This window comes from Megalops cyprinoides, chromosome 23 (assembly GCF_013368585.1).
Source record: "Megalops cyprinoides isolate fMegCyp1 chromosome 23, fMegCyp1.pri, whole genome shotgun sequence".
Taxonomy (NCBI): Eukaryota; Metazoa; Chordata; class Actinopteri; order Elopiformes; family Megalopidae; genus Megalops; species Megalops cyprinoides.
This window is the reverse complement of record NC_050605.1, coordinates 14558572-14573067: the sequence shown is the minus strand read 5'-3', so window position 1 is coordinate 14573067 and position 14496 is coordinate 14558572. Positions and strand designations below refer to the sequence as shown.

Genomic DNA, 14496 nt, shown 5'->3' with positions numbered 1-14496 from the left:
GACATCATCAAACAAACACGTCTCATTGTGACATCACTACGCTTGGTGACTTAATTATTTGCAGAGATTTGATTAATAAAGACTCTGTTAATTCCTGTCTCAGATTACGAGCTCCACATAAAGAGATCTGCTGATAGATGCTTTCTATGAATATTCATGAGGCAGCAGACCTAGAATACACAGCAGTTCTCTATGATTGGCTGGTGACATGATGCTACACATATTATGTGATCAGAACCACAACATGAACAATTACAGGTTTTCTCCAGTGCATATTCATAAGCACTTGTGTCCATCTGACGTCTTCAGGTTAAATGGTGCAAAAAAAAAAAAAACAGGCCATCTAATATCTCATCACCATTGATACACCATTGATATTGCCAACTCTACACTTCTACAGTGACATCATGACACAAACACACCATGCCGTCGCATGGTAAAAGCTTTTGTTCACATTGGTAAGAAGAAAGCAAATGAGGTTCTAAACCTGGGGGAAAGAAAGTAGAGTTTCAAAACAGGGTTTCCATCTGAGGAATTACCACACATTTAACTTGCTCTTTCAATGGCACATAATATCTTGTTGGATGCTGTTTGATTACTTTAAAGTAATTAGGAGCACACACACACACACAAAAAAACACAGTTTGGATGTCTCTCTCAAGACTGGTCAGTAGCTGCTACAAATGCTTGGTGTGGCCAATCAAACAGTCCCTGGGTTTCATTTTTTTTACATGAAAAGCCCTGGGTGCCCAATAAAGTGTGTTACTGGCATGGTAGGCAACGAGGAGACAGATCGGTGGAGAGAATGGGAACAGCTCACCAGCTGAGAGTTGGCTACAGGCAGACAAACACTAACGCTGCTCAAGTCTCTCAGAGAAGTTGGGGGGGGGGTTTGGTGTTCCATGCCTCAATCAGCGTTCACGAAGCATCTCTGATGGAGGGGCCAGAAACTTAAGCTAGTACCCACCTTCAATCTGGGCGTATTCAGTGAGCTGGGAGTAGTTGATCAAAGCTGCTTTCTCCAGGCATTTTTGCACTAGCTTCTTCATCTCCTCCGGTGGGACTGGTGTAGAGATGTCCTTCATCAGAACCTGAAGGTGGGGGTGGGGTAATTTTAACCACACTTTTGGTATATTTCAAAAACTTCCTACAGCCTAACATGGGTGTGTAGGTGGCAAAAAAACATGTGCAAGTTATCCTACAAACTGAGCCCCGTTTTATCTGAAGGCTGACTTTTCATTCCGATGATTTTCCCTATTCCAGATTCCTTCCGTGTCAGAATTCCTCGTCAAAATCATCCAGAACTTTACAACTCTAATTGTAACCTAAAAGTTTTATTAACAAGGCATGTTTAACAGTAAAAATATAACCCTGGTGTAATGTGCAACTGAAATAACAAGGCGGCTACAAAAAAAAAGTATCAATAAATGACATTTTGGATGTTGTTTACAACGTTTAAAATGTGAGTCGGTTAATTTTGGATTTCTTAATTGGATGAGCAAACAGTGGTTTAACGAGCATCTAACAGAGGCTGGCGCAGGGAGCAGGGCTTCCAGTCCTGACTGTAGACTCTCGTCTGCCCTTGGCCCCCGGGGTCTCTCTTCCACCAACGCAGCTGCCTTCTTGTCACCGTTTCCTTGTTAACTTTCCCACCCCTGCGATGTCACGCACCCCTTGCCCCGGTAGGTGTGACTGCGGTGAGGTACGGCGAGAGCTTTAAGCACGGGGACAAACATAACATCGCTGTCTTCGTTGTCACGCAGCTACCCTGAGCTGGGGGACGGATTCTTGGAATGGTTCCTCTCAGCTTCACAGCTGCCCACATTTGACTACTTACTTGAGACAAAGACGATGAACAAAACTCTTAAGGCAGCAACAAAAACAGCAAGGCAGCCACCTGGATGACTTGAAAAAGGCCACAAGCCACTCACAGCACACCTGCACTCTTACAAAACAGTATGCTAAATGGAGTCCTGAACTTTTGTTCCCAAGCCCCTGTGCAACCATCTGATTTAGCTATATCTCCGTGGCCAGTGCAAATCAAATCTGTGCGACCAAACTCAATCAAATCTCTGAGACCAAGCTCAATCAAATTTCTGAGACCAAGCTAAATCTCCGAAGCCAAGTTCAATCAAATCTCCTCTGGGCTTGCTGATACTGCCGGACTAACCTACTGTCTATTTCCTTTAGAATCTAAGTAATTTACCTGATATAACTGGGATGAACTTTGACCTTTTTTGTGAAGCACTCCACAAGAACAAATTGGCTCATTGATATAGAAAACTACATGTCCCTTAAGTGTTACAGTGATGACACAAGTGCCACATTCAGGAATCACCATGCAGCGCTTTGGCAGAACTGTGAAAGGACTCAATCAGTCATTTGTGACCGTGTCCAAATTACAGCCTGTCTAAGGAGCACAGTGCCCCTTAAATCAGATAACTACAGAGGAGCAGCAGGGACAATTTCCTGTAATCACTGGTGATATTGTAGCTCTCGTCACTCCCTGCCATCAGCGCACAAAGGGAGCGTGTTACACTCTGACGGACAGACGTACCCTTTCCAGAAGGGAAAGTGTAGCTTTGAGGGCCCCCTCCGGTCTCCCGAAAGGAAAGCAGTACCTGCACAGGTGAAGAGGGGCATCAGTCAGCATTCCAGCCACAACAAACACCTGTGTATCAGACATCAAACTTCTGTATGCCAAACAACATATCCCTGAATACCAATCATCAAATCCCTGTGTATTAATCAACAAATGTTATATATATTTAATCACATACACACCTAATCTTTAATCATCTAATATTAACATTTAATTTTTATTATTACTATTCACAAGGTCATGACAGCAAGTTTAAAGGGATACCACGGGAGCAACAACAACATTTTTGCAACCCAGCCAGTTACAAAGTATATGAGCATCAAGCTGAGAAAAAATGATGTGCTGACATATGAGCACACAGTTACTTTAGGTCACACAAAGTGCGTAAGAGCGTAACAAAGAGTGCCTTAGAGCAGTGTACCAACATCATGGTAACAAGCATGAGAGCTCAATAAAGACCTATACGAGCACAGCAATAGTACAGTGTACACATCATGCCAAAGATCAGTATGAGTGCCCTTGGCTAACATTAACATATTCATAGTGCAGTCATAGTACAGAGCCACAATACACATACAGTGCTGGCCAAAAGTATTGGCACCCCTGCAATTCTGTCAGATAATGCTCAATTTCTCCCAGAAAATGATTGCAATTACAAATGTTTTGGTAGTAATATCTTCATTTATTTTGCTTGCAATAAAAAAACACAAAAGAGAAAGAAAAAAAAGTCAAATCAAGTATCAATTTACACAAAACTCCAAAAATGGGCCGGACAAAAGTATTGGCACCCTTTGAAAAATCATGTGATGCTTCTCTAATTTGTGTAATTAACAGCACCTGTTACTTACCTGTGACACATAACAGGTGGTGGCAATCACTAAATCACACTTGCAGCCAGTTAAAATGGATTAAAGTTGACTCAACCTCTGTCCTGTGTCCTTGTGTGTACCACATTGAGTATGGAGAAAAGAAAGAAGACCAAAGAACTGTCTGAGGACTTGAGAAGCAAAATTGTGAGGAAGCATGGGCAATCTCAAGGCTACAAGTCCATCTCCAAAGACCTGAATGTTCCTGTGTCTACCGTGCGCAGTGTCATCAATAGGTTTAAAGCCCATGGCACTGTGGCTAACCTCCCTAGATGTGGACGGAAAAGAAAAATTGACGAGAGATTTCAACGAAAGATTGTGCGGATGGTGGATAAAGAACCTCGACTAACATCCAGACAAGTTCAAGCTGTCCTGCAGTCCGAGGGTACAACAGTGTCAACCCGTACTATCCGTCGGTGTCTGAATGAAAAGGGACTCTATGGTAGGATACCCAGGAAGACTCCACTTCTGACCCAGAGACATAAAAAAGCCAGGCTGGAGTTTGCTAAAACTTACCTGAGAAAGCCAAAAACATTTTGGAAGAATGTTCTCTGGTCAGATGAGACAAAAGTAGAGCTTTTTGGGAAAAGGCATCAACATAGAGTTTACAGGAAAAAAAACGAGGCCTTCAAAGAAAAGAACACGGTCCCCACAGTCAAACATGGCGGAGGTTCCCTGGTGTTTTGGGGTTGCTTTGCTGCCTCTGGCACTGGACTGCTTGACCGTGTGCATGGCATTATGAAGTCTGAAGACTACCAACAAATTTTGCAGCGTAATGTAGGGCCCAGTGTGAGAAAGCTGGGTCTCCCTCAGAGGTCATGGGTCTTCCAGCAGGACAATGACCCAAAGCACACTTCAAAAAGCACTAGAAAATGGTTTGAGGGAAAGCACTGGAGACTTCTAAAGTGGCCAGCAATGAGTCCAGACCTGAATCCCATAGAACACTTGTGGAGAGATCTGAAAATGGCAGTTTGGAGAAGGCACCCTTCAAATCTCAGGGAGCTGGAGCAGTTTGCCAAAGAAGAATGGTCTAAAATTCCAGCAGAGCATTGTAAGAAACTCATTGATGGATACCGGAAGCGGTTGTTCGCAGTTATTTTGTCCAAAGGTTGTGCTACCAAGTATTAGGCTGAGGGTGCCAATACTTTTGTCCGGTCCATTTTTGGAGTTTTGTGTAAAATGATAATTGATTTAATTTTTTTTTCATTGTCTTTTGTGTTTTTTCATTGCAAGCAAAATAAATGAAGATATTACTACCAAAACATTTGTAATTGCAATCATTTTCTGGGAGAAATTGAGCATTATCTGACAGAATTGCAGGGGTGCCAATACTTTTGGCCAGCACTGTATATAACATTTCAACTCAAGTCATCAATTGCTGTGTGTTAGCAAGGCACAGGACGTGTCAACGTTTTGCGATCTGAGATGAGTTTTGAACAGGCAGGTTAGAAGATGGGGCGCAACTCTGGGTGCAGAGAATAAATGGCTGAGTAATACTATCCAAAGGTTTCCATGTTGAAATTTCGGGTGGGGAACTGGTATTGTACCTCGGAATACTTGTGCTGCTTCAGTGAATATACATACAGTATATTTAATATACATATAATGTACTGCATGAAACGATAATATATATCAGCGTAGCATAGTGGAAAGGAGCAGGGCTCATAACCAAAAAGTTGCTGGTTCGATTTTCCACTTGGACACTGCTGTTGTACCCTTGGGCAAAGTACTTTTAACCCAAAATTGCCTCAGTACACATAAGGCTGAATATGTTGATAACATGTCAAAAAACTGTAACTTCTGTAAGTCACTCTGGATAAGAGTGTCTGCTAAATAACAATAATATAATGCAATATAAAACATACTGTGTGCAAGTTGCCCTAGAAAAGGGCACCTGCTAGGCAAAGAAAAAAACCGCAATGTAAAGTGATAAGAATGTGTGACTGGGCTCATGACACAATGCCTGCACACATCAGAATAACATCCCTCAGCTAAGTGGTTAACTGTTTACTGGGAAAAAAGGACTTCACAGTTCAGGAACAAAATTCAGATTGTTTGCTGTTCTCTGCACAGGCCCCATATGGACGCATGGAGAAGCGATACATATTCACACAGGTGTGAGTTGGAGTGCCATCCACCCTCCTGAAGGGGTCCACTCAAACCCTTTGTCCCGTCCTCAGGGGGGGCCATTTACAAATTACTTTAACAAAACTCAAACAGGCCTTAATCATCTTCGCCGTGTTACTCCTAATCCTCAGTGCAAATGAGCGGCCCGCTCTTTAGCTCGCCCCTGCCCGTCAAACATTTGCATAAGCCATACATTGTCTTTCCCCATTGTTTACTTCCATTAGCATGTTGTTGAGGGGTGCTGGTAAATGACTCCTGCTGGTTTGACCCCCCCCTCCTCCTCCACCCCGACTGTGGCCCTCCCGTGGACCAGCTGAAGGGTCCTTCACATCCGCGACATGTAAAGACCGCGAGCAACAGGCTGGCAACAGATTGCAACCCCGACGACAAGCAGATCCACCAAATGGGCATCCACTGTCCAAGTATTAATGTATGCTGTGTTTGTAGGCTACAGCTTCTGTTCTGTTAAGCGCTAAATGGTAGCTAACATACATGTTATGTAAATACATAACAGTCAACACAGAGAAGGCTATTCATAGCACTCAGACGTGTGGCATAGCTGAATTTAAGAACTGCTAAGAAAGGTCCCAAAAGCTGACAGGTCACAGACAGATTCAGATGGAAAAAAAGAATAAAATGGCCTTGTTTAAAATGAAGCTAATTCTTGTTGGAAAACAGAGAAGCAGTTGTACCTTTCTTCACTTTTTCTGAGAAAGGTTTGGGGGAGTTTGAATGCCAGTGAACCTTTACCTGAAATGAACGATCTGATTTTCCAGCAGAGTTAGAAGACTCCTTTTAATGTCCTCAAACTGGTCTCTCTCCTCTTCTGTGACTGTGCCCATCCCATCCGGTCTGAAAAACAGCCATTCATTTGTGTTCCTTCACTTCTCAGCCATCAAAAGGAACTGCACAAAGACAAATTCGACTATTTAATGTTTCTTAGCCATAAAAGCGTTCGATTATAGAAAAAAAGAAAGGGGTTTTGTTAGCAGTAACCTTTATATTAACAAAGTCAAGGTAGACCAATAGCTCTACATGAGTGAGTGAGTGAGTGAGTGAGTGGAAATGATTGAGTGATTGATTTGGATACTTCCTTTCAGGTCTTCAACTTTGATGGATGATGACTTAAATGTAGACTTTCTGCCTTTCCCTGTGGAATGGAACTATTTTACACGTGGTTTTGAATGCTATTTGACTAGAGCAACACAAAGTAATTCTGAGTATCGTGTCGTACATCAGAACCTGTGCTTAAACCACATTTGTCACATTCAACTGTATGGGTCCCTGCTTTATGCTGAAGAGCACTTCAACACAGCTTGTTAAATGCGTTATTTCTCAATCCAGTGGCCCCACTGAAAATCCACTAGGTTTTCCAGCCAGCAGCACAAACCCCAAAGAAGCAGAAAGAGGGAGGAGGAAGGCTGTGGTCCCTCTTCTTTGTTCAGGGGTTACAGTGCTCGCTGTAGGGCTGGGAGTGAAGAGTAAATCTCCTTTTTCAGGGCTTCGTAAAAAGAAATAGAGTGGATTCCCTCCTCCTTCCTCAACGGTAACGACACACAAACTGCACTACCTCTCCAGTGAATGGGGGGGGGGGGTTGAGGCACAAGCCACCTGCGTTAACTGAGGTCGCCTTAAGAGTTCTCCACAATGCCATATGTCATCATACTGCTGTGACGTTACTGTAAAGTAGTTAGACCATTATTTGTTGAGATGTTTTAGACCTTTTTTTTTTTTTTTTGAAGTTCAGAGGGACATATCAGTACAGTTCAGGCAGTACCAATGGCAGAAGTCTGACTGACAGAGGGGTTCTCAGAGCAGGGGAAGAGGTTTTTCATTTCACTACTGTCTAATTCTGGTTTTGTGGTTAAATAAATAGTTTCTCACAAAAGGTCACCTAGTTATTGTGGATGAAAAAGAGACCAAAAAACTATTCAGGGCCTCAGGATGTGAATATGGCAGACAGGATGCACATATGAAGGTCATATGTGTCTTGTTAATAAACAGCAACTGGTCTCACACAAATACCCTGTTAGGCAATTAAACCTCACAGAAAACAACCGCGGTCCTAAATAGCTTTCTTACGGTAGCTTTCCTTTCTGCATCAAATCCAATCAAATTTCCCATCATGCTCGGCTGCACATGTCAGAGTTCAGCGCAGTGCCACAGCGCGTCAGGGGCATGAGCATTGTCCGTGTGAAATGAAGCGAGCATGTTTTGAGCCGGGGTATTGCCGACCCGGTACAGGGAGGGTTCTAACTAGCTCCAGCAGAGGGGCGGCTACCGACAGTTATCGTTCGGTGCTCACGCCGTCACAACCGAGTGAGGAGGAACAGTCAGACCTGGGGACAGGGAGGCCTCATCTGTGACCCCGCCGCTCTGTCACCAGCCCCGTGTCTCCGGATCAATCACGTCGGCAGAGTGTGGGCGGCCATCTCCCCAGCACCGCTGTCATGCTGTCACGCTCGGCGGGGTGTTGCATGAGTGTCACCTCCCTTTAAACGGGCGGGTGACAGACACAGATGGACGGACGGCCGGGAGATGCCAGGAAAGGGTCCCCGTCTTCCAGAAAAAAAAAAAAAATGAAAGACATAAAAAAAAAAAAAAAAAAACGATGGGATTCTCCATGTCACATTCCGCACTGGAGCGGGTGATGGAGACCTCTGCGGAGCGGGGATGGGAAGTGACAGGTCAGAGATAAGTGACTCCGACGGAGATGTCCGAGGCTGTCACTCTCCACGCCGCTCATCCCGGCAGCCGCTTCCAAGAAAGCAGGCATTGCCCCGCAGGAGTTTCCTCCTCGGCCCCGCGCTTGTCCTGTCCTTAACCCGCCCCATCGCTCTCACCTGTCTACGAAGACGTGGAATCACCTGGCTGCTCACTGAGCTCACATCTCCGAGACACCCCTCCCGCCACGATGATCTGGTGTGGAAACTGCCATGAAGAGTGTGTACATTTACACAGCTGATCAAGACCAGGCTGTACATTACATACATGTAGTTTGCTGAGTAGGTCCGCTGACTTCCGCCAACACTGCCAGAAGGCCTTGTCTTCTGTATGAGATTAAATGGACTGAATGGACATCTGATTGATGGATATTTACTGAATGAGTACCATGTGAGTACTCGTTCCTAACTTTAAAAAAAATGGCATCAACCCACAATAACAATCATTGTAGGTTGGTGAAATCACAAACTCAGGTGGCAGAGAGAGCTCTTCCACCATGCTAACAGCTGGGGTCCAGGGACAAACATTAACCAGCCACTCCTATATCACTCACACGCCCAACACCAGCTCCACCAGTGAACAGAAATTAATTATTCAAATGAGAGTGCCGACTGACAAAAAGCCAGTGAGTGCAGTTTCACTCGTTTATAGGTGGTGATTAGACAGAGAGGCTAATCATTACTGTTCCTAATTGCCTAAATTGCCTTACAAATAGGGAAAGCACAGACATTTGAATTTAGCCTGTAAAACAAGTCAAATAGAGGGTATTTGGGATGAGAGGAGAACTAATAGCTTAAAGAGCTATTTTAGGACCAGAATGACACACAATTCTCAAGTGAGAAAAGGCATTTGGTTAAAACCTACATCATAATATAAGTAAATCATACCGATGTTATATATGCTAATTTAAGCCCTATCTGATTTTAAATGTATGCCGTCTAGTATAAACAAACATGGATGATACCCCCTATTGTGTTCAACAGAAAGGGAGATCTACTGCTGTCTGGTATGGAACTCATGAAGAATTCCCAGCAGGATAAAATTCATATTAAAGGATTGTGTGAAGCCTAACGGAATTTTAATTATGCTATCATCCAAATGTTCAAAATCCTTGTTTCATGGAAAAAATCATTAATATAGTCTCCTTTTAAAGATTCCTCTATGGAGGGAAGCTGACAGAACAAGAACAAACTTTAAGGGAATATCAAAACAGGAACACAGAGGACCAGAACTCATTCAAAAAAAGTGAATTTGCAACCTTCACACATGGGGTATACGTATTAAAATAGAGCCGTGTTTGTCAGTTTGTCTTTGCAGTGAAAGAAAGAAAAGCAAGAAAAAAAATCCATAAAAGAACATTCATTCTTTTCACCGCTTTCATTGTGCCCAACAGAACAGAGCCTACAGTGAAAACTGTGGTAACAAATGTCAAGAACAGTTACGGGGCATTAAGGCTGAGGAACACGTGGTGTTCTTGAATATTACAGGTGAGCATAGAAATTCACCCTGAACATACACAAGGTGCACCTTTTGCTAAAATAGTCAGTGCTCTACTCAGAGCTGTAACAGGGGTGTTGATTGCAAGAGGATGTTTAAAAGGAATGTCTTTCGTTAAAATTGTGTCCCTACACAAGGAACAGACATTCTGTTATGCTTTACAGTGGCATCACTGGGAGCTGAAACCCATAGTTTCATAGAGAATTCAAACTTGCGACAAACTTCACTTCCCGTCACTCCCTGTTGAATTTTACACTTTGCCCACTGAATATCCGCCTAGTATGTAGATGTTCTTCCTGCTCTTGTCATGGTTTGATCTACATCTGCCTTGGGTGCAGGCAGCCACAACGGGTTGGCCATTGCTATGGGGCATCGTGTGGGTGTGACCCATTACCTGTTGCCATGGACATGAGAGGCGCAGAAGGCGTAGCTGTAGTGCAAGAGGGTGGGGTCGATGAGAGCGTTCTTCTCCGAGTACTCCATTAGGTCCCTCAGGTAGCTCAGATGCCGAAAGCAGCCCCTGACGCCATAGCGGGCACAGTACTCGTCCAGCACAAACACCTGGCCTGGACTGAACCAACCCTGCAGACAAACGGGGGGAGACACTCACTGATGGGGGGGGGGGCAAACCAATGATATTGATTCAGCCCAACAGATCACACTAAGAGACAATTATCTAAAAATAAACACTGAATTATATAGACAGAAGGAGAATGACAGAGACAAGAAAATAGACAGTCTGACAGACACACAAACACAGATAAGTAGCGAAGATGAGATAGGATGATGAGTGACAATATACTTCATGACTGAGTATCTCCGGTTTGACAGTAATGATACCAGCTTGCATGAAAACAACTTGTTACTTTGACAATATAAGTCTTTTAAACAAATTTAAACAAGAGGGGTACAAGGTTAACCACCACCAATTAATTCACATCCAGAGAAGTCACACAAATTGCGGAAGGTGCGGAGTAATTTCGAATCTTGTTGCAGTCATTAGTGTGTTCTTCCACCGCATAATAACTAAATGAGGCATGAATCTTTCAAACTTAATTAAGCTGCCTTTAAAAAGGAACATTCACAAATTATCACTTTCGCAGGGCTTCTCGCCCAGGCTTCGGGGCAGCTTCTTAAACTGCATTCCACACGGCAACCGTAACCGGTCAGAGGGAAGCGGTCACCTCGGAAAGACCGTCACATTCTAAACAATACCTCACAGACAGAGGGGGAGGGTGGGGGGTAAAAAAAAAAAATCATTAGAAAGTGAAAATGTAAGCAAGCCGTGCTGGAGAGTAAAACAGCCCTCCCACGATGATGGTTCTGACCTGCCTCTTCTCTCCCTCCCTCTCTCGCTCTCTCCTTCCCTCTCTCTCCCTTTCTCTTTAGGATCTATTAATATTACACCATGTAGTATTCACCAGAACTGCCTGTCGCCTAGCAGGCTGTGACAAGATGCTCCACAGTGAGGAACAGATGGCTGGCTCCTGCATTGGCACTGACCGCCCCATTAAAACCAGCCCACTGCCTCGTTATCTCTGACGAACTTATTCCTCTGTGTGCCTGGGGGTCCTGAGACGGTCATTGTCGGCGCTTTTGTGGAAGCCGTTCCCGAGCGCGGCGGCGTTGCACAAAGAAGCCCGTCGATAAATAATGCGAGCGTGAAAGCAACAGAAAAAAAGTAATCGGCACGTCTAAACGCCGAGTGCCGCGAACGAGGGGAAGTAAGAAAGTCCTTGGCGCTAAAATTTCGTTCTTAAAAAGAGGTCCCACTCTCGCAAAACCTTTTTCACTGGATTTGAAACAACTTTTTTTTTGAAATGATTAAAAAATGCATTCAGATGGCAGCCTCAATGTGCTTTTACTTGGCTTTAATAATAAAGCCCTCTCTTTTCCTTTATGACTGCCATTGCCATTTCATCACTTCACGCCGGAACATATTGCTTTCGTCGTTATTATTTTCACAGCTTCTTTCAAGTGTATTCCGTTTTATGCGAGCGCCACTTTGCGTAATTAAGAGCTTTTCATTTCTAGTCTACTGGCACAATATTTCCAATTAATAAGCCCTTAATTACATTCCACGTAGGAAACAAAAGCGGAGGTGTGTCTCGCAGAGCGAACGCGCGATTAGGAGGCTGGCGGGATGGTGGTGTGACAATAATTTTATCAGGGCCGAGCATGACTCGCCACGACAACTCCTAATTTAATGACAACACTCCGACGAGTCCGTGGAGTAGGTGGGGAGCAGGGGGTTGTGTGGAGCCCTATCCCCCTAAGCCCCCATCCTTAAAAAGTGACACTTACGTCCTCAGTAGCCCCCCCCTCCCAAACTGACACCACACACACACACACACACAAACACACGCACATGCGCGCACACACACAGACACACACGTACACACATGCTCCCCAATATGCCTCAGGGTATTCCTGTGGCTTAAGTCTGTCCACAAAGCTAAATATTGGTCTTCATATAACTTACAGTTCAGTTGGCTCTGTGGTAATCACACACCCATGGCTAGAGGAAATATTCATTTGAGGTTGTCTGGAGAAGCTGTGTTTCATTTGAATTTTGGAGTACCAAGCACCATTTCAGACAAATTTTTAAATGTGAATACTCTAAAACCATGCACTTTTTCCCCCCACAAAGAAAATGTAAGTGCGGTTTAAGGATGAACTCCAGTGAAAGTTTTTAATCTCTCACTGTCCAGGTGCCTTATGGATACCTAGATAAAAACTTGGTAGGGTCAGTTTACTTGTACTTTGGGAAGTATAAAAATGGCATTGTTTAAGAGGAGAGCTGAAATGAAATTCAACTACTATTACAAATACAGCACACACACACACACACACACACACACACACCAATGTTCTCTAAAGGTGAGGCAAAACCACTATTTGAGAGGACTACCCCTCTACCCCTTCCCGTTGCTAGTAAACATCATCCATGCTTACCACTTGGTGTCATGTAGCCAGAACTGTGTCTTCCCTACCTGCTCCAGCAAACACAAAAGCTTCCCCATTTTTTTTTTTTACTGGAGTCCACGACTCTCCATCACAGGTCTCTTAAGATTCCCCCTTGCAGTCGTATATGTAGCACTCATTTTAACAGAGGCTGCATCTGCGTCTTTATGACTTCGGTCATTTGGTGTATGTGTTTCATTCAGTTTTCACGCCTCTATTTCCATCAGCACAATTAACAAGTCGCTCTAACTTTTACGGTATTGTTGAAGAAGCCAGTAGCAAAACATACCACTCTGAAGCATCTGGCATCACAAGAGCTCTTCTATGTCCGACTTGGCCAGTGGATCAAACAAATATGGCTAAATTTATTGTTGGTATACACACTCATCCTCGCTCAATAAAAACTGGGCAGTGTATACTGTGATTTACTAGACTCAGTGGGGGGTAGGGTAAAGAACTGGATAAAGAACTTCGCAAATGTTGTCAGCCAACTTCGAAATGTGATTTTAGAAGCGATAATTTTCTCTGAAGAAAAGGGGAATAGCGCGGCAGAGAGGTAATTTGGAGTGTGAGAAAAAAAGCTGTGCCATCTTCAGTGGTGCGTGAGATAAAAAATCTTCTCCAACCCATTCAAAAAAAAAGACACTGGAAAAAACACATTCGTGTCTTAAAATGTATTGTTAAAATACATTTCAGCTGTGCTACAGTTATAAATAAGACAATATACTGAGACTGCCCTCTGAATGCATTGTCAAATATATTGCATTGAAATATTTTCACATTCAGCATCATTTGTCACTGCAATTTTAATTAATTTTCCTCTTTGACAGTTTTCTTTTTTAATTGCAATTTGAAATCAGGGATGACCAAGAATCGATTAAATATGGTAATCCTCAACATCATAACTCAAGTCTGTTGCCATGGCTTCCTTGGTAACATGACTTCTGTAATGAGAATATGGCCTTATATCCACCTTAACTAATGTTTATTTACTATATGCTTGATGGACATCTTGGTCTCTGACATCAGACTTCTGAAAGCTAATGTTTTACGCCAGGAGTGTTTTTAAAAATGGGCCTTGCAATGTTTTGCTTTGAAAGAAGCTACATTCCATGATAAAAGGGGTTAAATATTATTACAGTCCATCCTAAAAATCTTAAAAACAGAAAAATGGAAAAATTAAGAAGTCAAAAGGTGAGTGGATAAAACAGATTATTCAGTCTAATTAAAACAAACTCGATTTCAATTACTGTACAAAATAACATTTTTCAGAATTTTTACATTTGATGGGGCGGTGTTAGTGCAGTTGGACTGACTTTACATTTTTTTCTACCTTCAGTAAACCCCTCCTATCAGATAAATAACGGCCTTTCCAAACAGACAAATTCACTCAAGGTGGTTTGGGAAAATGACCTCATTAACGACGCTTTTTGTCAGTTTTAAAACTATTGCCAGAGCCATTGTTGTTAAAAGAGGCATTACAAAATCCCTGGCTGTTTCCAAGAACTGATAATCAGATGGCATAAGGTGTGCCATGTGGCCAGGTAGACAAAAATACAGGGCTAAAAATACAGGTGTCCAACGTTGTGCTTATGTTCCTCTGCAGTGAGTCTTTATGTCCATATGGCATTCCCCACCCCCCTCCACCCCCTTCCTGAAAACCCCAGGACCCACGGTCTGCTCCCAGCTTGGGCTTTTCTTACTCTATTGAGGGGC

General features: G+C 43.3%; 1 protein-coding gene across 3 annotated transcripts in view; it reads right to left on the bottom strand.

Annotated features, from left to right (window-relative positions):
- cadps2 (Ca++-dependent secretion activator 2) overlaps positions 1-14496 on the bottom strand; it is a 108340-nt gene that overhangs the window by 32724 nt on the left and 61120 nt on the right. For all 3 annotated transcript variants that reach the window (XM_036517528.1, XM_036517529.1, XM_036517530.1), the window contains exons 13-16: positions 10211-10398; positions 6346-6447; positions 2558-2621; positions 968-1091 (exon numbers count right to left, since the gene is read on the bottom strand). In XM_036517528.1, coding sequence (XP_036373421.1) covers positions 968-1091; positions 2558-2621; positions 6346-6447; positions 10211-10398 — 478 coding nt within the window. The remainder of the gene's footprint in view (positions 1-967; positions 1092-2557; positions 2622-6345; positions 6448-10210; positions 10399-14496) is intronic.